This window comes from Scomber scombrus, chromosome 9 (genome assembly GCF_963691925.1).
Source record: "Scomber scombrus chromosome 9, fScoSco1.1, whole genome shotgun sequence".
Classification (NCBI taxonomy): domain Eukaryota; kingdom Metazoa; phylum Chordata; class Actinopteri; order Scombriformes; family Scombridae; genus Scomber; species Scomber scombrus.
The window spans coordinates 29,398,055-29,404,501 of NC_084978.1; the positions used below are offsets into that span (position 1 = coordinate 29,398,055).

Consider the following 6,447-nt stretch of genomic DNA (forward strand, 5'->3'; position numbering starts at 1 on the left):
CAGTGTTCTCAATGCTCACACTCTGTATATACTGCCCACATATACAGTTGTATATATTAGATAATGTGTTTCTAAGGTGTTTGGGGCCAAGCACAATAACTTCAGTTTAGTAGCAGGAAGTTGCAGGCGATCCAGGCCTTTATGTCCTTAATGCATGTTTGTAGTTTGGTTAACTGGAGCTTTCACCTGGCTTTATTGATAGATATAATTCAGTATTGTCTGCATAACAATGAAAATGTATTGAGTGTTTCCGAATAATGTTTCCTAAAGGAAGCATATATAAGGAGAATATTGGTCCAAGCACTGAACCCTGAGCAACACTGTGTCTAACTTTTGTTTGCATGGAGGATTTGTCATTAAGATGTACAAACTGAAATCTATCTGATAAATAGGACTTAAACCAGTGATGCCAATTAAATGTTCAAGTTTTTTGTAACAGGATTTGATGATCAATGGTGTGAAAGGCAGCACTAAGATCTAACAGGACGAGGACAGAGAGAAGTCCATTGTCTGATGAAGTTAAGAGGTCATTTGTAACTTTTACTAGTGCGGTCTCTGTGCTATGATGAGCTCTAAATCCAGATTGAAAATCCTCAAATAAACTATTACTATGTAGAAAATTATGAAATCATGAAAGCATATTTGAAGGAGATGTTTTGATAGGCAGTATGAACAGGAACTTATTTCATTGTTCATATGGACACCTGACTGCTGGTTTAACACAGACACGAGATGAAAATAATGCAGGCTGCAGTCACGTTGCTTTATTTTCCTGGTCTTGCGGCGCCCTCTGGCGGCTGTATGTGGAGGTGATCTGATGGAGGCGGATTGGACAGACTGAACACAGCTGCTGTCATACTGAAAACATTAACATACATAAAGCGTTTCTTCTCGTTTTTCTGTGGACACTCTGCGTTTCAGCGCAGCAATCAACGTTTCACCTGACGTTAGGTAGGCCTACACATCGTATGACTTCACAGTATTGTGTATTTGTTATTGTAGATGTTGATTTAAGGAGGTGTAGCTTTGTGTTCAGCAGATGCTAAATAGCATCCGGCTAGTGTGTACGGCAGGCCTTTATCTCTGGAGTTTGTTATTTCCGCCAGCTGGCCTGCTGCTTTATCTCAGGTGTCTACCAACTAGCAGTGTTTGACATGACTCTCAGCCAGCTGATAGTATACCTCTCAGTCTCTGTTCCTATCAGCCCTGCTTCATTTCACAAGGGCATGCTCGTATTTGTAATGGTAGTATGTAGTGTAGCATCATTCATCCACTTTATACTTGCATGTTTTGATTGCGACGTCAAACTCCATTTATAAAAACACATTTTTATTCTTTTTTTGGAAACACGTTCCTTATACAGTGAGGGTATGTCTTTATGAGAAAAGCAGTTGTCTTAAGATGAATTCGGCTTAACGTTACCATTAAAAATCACTAAGATTATTTGTTCAATAACTTAAATCCTTCAGATGAGCATGACTGTATACAGTGCTGACTGCCGCTCGTCACGGTATATTCTGATGGATGTTAATGGGAGTTTTGAGTGTCAGAAAAGATACAGGGGTTATATTTAACACTATATTTGTAAATCTTACAGTGTACATGAGAGTCGCAGCCCTGCATTCCAAAAAGGAAGACGAGTATTTCACCATGAGCTCAGACGATGGTGAGACACACACACACACACAAGTTTGTCTTTATATCCTTTTGAGGACACTCATTGACCATACATTCCCTAGCACCTTATCCTAACCTTAACTATTACAACTAAATGTCGAAACCCAACCCTTACCCATGGCTGGATCTACCATACAGGCAATCTGGGCAAGTGCCTAGGAGCCCTTGAGTAGAAAGGAGCCCTCAATGATGAGAGAAAAAAAGATGTGTGCATTTTTTTGTTGTTGGGCTCCACAGCAAAATGACACAAGGCTTGACCCTTTCTCTTCGAAATTGATGATACTAATATGTCCAAAATAAAATATGGAGTTTCCACCTCACAGCAGCGTTATCCAAACTGAATAAAATAAAAATTGTAGCATGAGCTTCGGCAGTGCCCAGGGGCCCCTGGCAGTATTAATCCAGCCTCACCATACCCTAAACTGAATCTAAAACCCAATTCTAACCGTAAACTTAAAATTGAATCTTAACCCTCAGATTGCCCTTTGAAGTTATGAGGACTGACTAAAATGTCCTCACAACACATAAATGTCCCCACAAAGCTGGTTTTCAATTGAAAGCGGTTCTCTCAATGATAGAAAGATATGCACACACACATATCAGACCATGGTCACATGTTGGGACATTAAACAGGCTTATATTAATTTGGTGGAAACTTAACCAAACCACTCTTTGCCTTAAGATAACCCTAACCTTAAACTACTGACCCAAACATCAGATTTTTCCCAATTAGGGACACAGCTTTTGTCTCCAGTTGAGCAAGCTGTACCCAGCTATGAAATGTGTCCCTAGAAGCAGCTTATGACATATCAGACACAAACCCAGTCTACCTTCAGATGACATGGCAGTTATTGCATGATGTTTGACTGTCCCGTTACTCTGCTGCAGGTGACATGGAGAACCAGGCTGAGCTGGAAGAGAAGACGAGGCTCATCAACCAGGTGTTGGAGCTTCAGCACACTTTAGAGGGTAAGAAGGACACACACTTTAATTTATCTACAAAGTCAAACAGCCCAGTCCAACTGTCCATCTACGGTATTAAATACAAGCACTGTGGTATATAGTACAGTATGCAACACATCTGATTGCACCAGTATAGAATTTGAATGACATTATTGAGATCAGATGTTTCTTTATCTTGATGAGTCTCAGTGTTGCTGTAAAGGTTGGATGTCACACAGTGAGTGTTGCGACAACACGGCTGGGTAGATAAACTTCCTCCTTCAATTGTGAAATTCACACCAGAACTTCACGGTACCATGGATCCTTCTCCGTATTTTATCACCAAAGCAACCAGTGTTGCCATATTAACAATGGTCACTTGCAGAGAACAGTGTGGACAATGACTGTTGTGAAATGATCCACCTGCAGTCTTGAACTTGGATCCTTGTGATTATGTTTTTCCATCACAGGAACTTAATAAATAGTAAGCTAGATCTTCTCATAGCCTGAACTACACTACTTGAACATTAATGTTGTTAAGCTAGTAGCATGGTATTATCACTGCGCATGAAACCTGATTGAAACCTGTGTTTCAATTAAAGCCTTAATTCATTTTTACAAAAAGTTAGCAAACAAAAACTAAACTATCACGTTTCCAGGCAGCAGCTGTGGTTTCAGTATCAAAAGGTTAGAATTTGCCCAACCCAACATTTCCTTCTCAAAGTGAACAACAGGTCCATTATCGGAAAACAGTACAAAGGCGCTCCACACCTCAGTTTACCGATGTAATCTGGCTGCTGATAACACTTGATAGGAATATTTGAAGTTGAACAGGGGGGCAGAGAAGAATGTTAGATCTGTGAGGTGTGTTTTACGTTTCAAAAACCAGCTTAGTCACATAGAAACGGGCCAGTCTGTAGGTCAAGAAGTTCATGAGTCACAGAATGATCGTTGAAAAAATCGATAAAAATCAGTGTTACAGTCCTTTTTTCCAGTAACAGTAGGCTGTGTTCTTCCCCATTCCTTGAAGCTGGAATCCTGCAGTTAGTTTAAAAAGAACACGTTGGATATGGAGGTGTAGCCTGATAATGGAGTAGTTATTTTTACTAGCACATGACACATTAGTCTGACTAATCATAACCAACAACCAGTCGATCTCTGCTTGAAGTTACCTGAACTATGATTCATATCTGAGCTGTATTACCTGATCAAACTAAATGCACATCTAGATCCCACATACCTGTATAGTGTTCTTCAAAATGAATGTATGGATGTGTTTAGACCTGTCTGCCCGCGTGGACGCCGTCAAAGAGGAGAACCTGAAGCTGAAGTCGGAGAACCAGGTTCTGGGTCAGTACATCGAGAACCTCATGTCTGCCTCCAGCGTCTTCCAGACCACTGACACCAAGAGCAAACGAAAGTAAGGAGAACTTCGGAGAACCTCCATCTAGAAGATAGAACAAACCCCCCCCCCCCCCCCCCCCCCCATATCCCTCACACACACACACACACATTACATAACATCAACCGTCCTGGAATACTGGAATTAGAAAGATGGGTATTCGTTCTCATACTTGCACTGTTCTGTAACATGTACACTAGGGGGCAGTATTGTATTTCTAAAATCAGAATGTAGAGGAATGAACACAAAAGAAAGCTGAAACTTTTTTTCAGTCCTGGACTAACTTGTCAGGAAACATTTCCTCATTTTATTTGATTAACACCATTTTATTAAGCTCAACTAATCTGCGGATATGCACAATGGGTTTTTGAATGTTAGGTGAACACATGGTGGCAGATTTGGCGACTTTCAAACCTTTTCCTCTGTGCGTTTACATGTATCCTTTCAAAAAACATGTCGTAGACTTCAGTTAGCCGAAACTCAGATCCTCAGCTGTTCATCTCTCAACCCAAACATCAAGAGTCCCAGCACCCTGCCTGCTAATTAACTACGGCTTCATATGGAGCCAGTGTCCCAAACCATCAACAGATAGCAGCTGTCAGTTCTGTTATGTAATGTGGATATGGATGTTATACTAGTAAGGTTAGCATTAGTGACAATGCCTGACAAGCAGCTTTTAACCACACCGTAACATTTCCACCATCTTATTAAAATCCAGTGCTCTGAACAGATAAGATGCTAATAGCTAATCATGCGCTCTAACAGGAAGTTGTCCTTTTTTGGGGATATTGAAACATTTCCATGCCTTAACTTTGCAATGTGTGCTGTTAAAGGATAAATCCACACGTTTTCAAATCTGTCCTTAAACTATAATCACATTCCTGTATGAAGACCGAAGCAGTTTTTTGATTGCTTTAATCGTTTCTTCAGTTCAAACCAGCCATTAAGGCTCCAGTGCAGGCATTCCCAAACTATTCCATAAAGGGCCGTGTGCCAGCAGTTTTTTTGTTCCAACCAATCAAGAGCACACAATTTGACCAATCAGCTGTCTGAAGACTGAGAGCACTTGATTAAATGAGTCAAGCCTGGTGTGCTCCTGCTTGGTTGGAATGAAAACCTGCAGACAACCTTTATGGAATAGTTCGGATACCTCTGCTACTGTGGAAGTGATACAAAATACACAGCTGCAAAAACGATTCCAAAGTTTACCTGAAGTGAAAATGAGCTTTCAGCAGGGTTAGTTTTTCAAAATAAAACTCAATTGTCAGAATGACTCTTTAGCAAGCAAACCTGTTTCAACGTACAAAACAGCACCTGACTATTGTTTGAAGGTTGTTGCTCTTCCTATCAGCTAATAATTCGGGTTTGTTTTCTACCCCCCACCCACCCATCCACCCACGTTCACACGCATGACTTGGAAACCTGTCTAATCATTACTATGGAAATATTTTTTATTTGAATGTCAATGTGCAGATCGTGTTGAGATTTTATCAAAGGCGTGTTTGTCAGATGTTCATTGGCTCACACAGACATTTGAAACTGGAGATGTTGGATTTCCTCTAAGACCCTCCCCACCCCCTCACCTGTTTCCCTCCGTCCCTCCCTCCCTCCCTCCCTCCTCCCGCACTGAAGAAAAAAACTCAGAAGCAACCAACCCTGTTCAGATTTTTATAGAGTTCAAGCTTTTATGTTAAACTTCACTTTCCTCCAGCTCTAGTTTGGTCGCACGTTCCAGCAAACGCAATTTTTAAGTGTTTGCTGGTGGGAAGCCGGTCAGGGATCTTGAATTGGGCTGCTCCAAATTGGGGAGAAAAAGTGAGAAAAGAAAAATTCCTTTTGTTATTTATTACATTTTTCTGCCATTGCCATGGGTACAGTAGGTTTTAAACTTTGTATTTTTGTGTTACTGCTTACAAGCTCTCTGTAGAGAGCCAGGTCTAAACTGCTCAGTGTTACTATTTTGTTGCTGCTTTTTGAGTTACACTATTTAACAGTGACCGTCACTGTTAGCGTTTAAAGCCACGACCATCATGTGTCTTTTATTTTGAAATGAGTCAAAGTCCAGTTTTAGCCTGTCAGTTACTCAGTGATGCTTATTGTATTTTAATGCGTAAATGTTAAAGAAGCATTATTATGAAATCTGAAATATCTTCAACCCTGTTGCATTTGTACATTGTTTACATATTATTGTTTTATGTTGCTATTTGAAAATGAATTTTGGTTTAATAAAAGTGATGATCCTTTTTGATGAAATGTTTTGTCTTTTTCATATTCCACATGCTCTCAGAGTCACTAAGGGTGCTCGCAAGGACAAGTGACCCCCCACTGCTTTGTATTCTGCATTTATCACTGCTGGTATATACTGTATGTACAGGTGGAAAAACATGAAAGGGGAAAAAAGCTGAATAATTGAATGCAGATGACAC

At 40.3% G+C, this 6,447-nt stretch overlaps 1 protein-coding gene across 1 annotated transcript; it reads left to right on the forward strand.

The window, feature by feature from the left end:
- Positions 1-828: 828 nt before the first annotated feature.
- On the forward strand, positions 829-6,247 carry LOC133985442 (short coiled-coil protein B-like). Its single transcript, XM_062425056.1, has 4 exons — positions 829-951; positions 1,598-1,666; positions 2,566-2,646; positions 3,901-6,247. The coding sequence occupies exons 2-4, from the start codon at positions 1,603-1,605 to the stop codon at positions 4,041-4,043; spliced, it is 288 nt and encodes a 95-aa protein (XP_062281040.1). The 5' UTR covers positions 829-951; positions 1,598-1,602; the 3' UTR covers positions 4,044-6,247.
- The last annotated feature ends 200 nt before the right edge of the window (positions 6,248-6,447 follow it).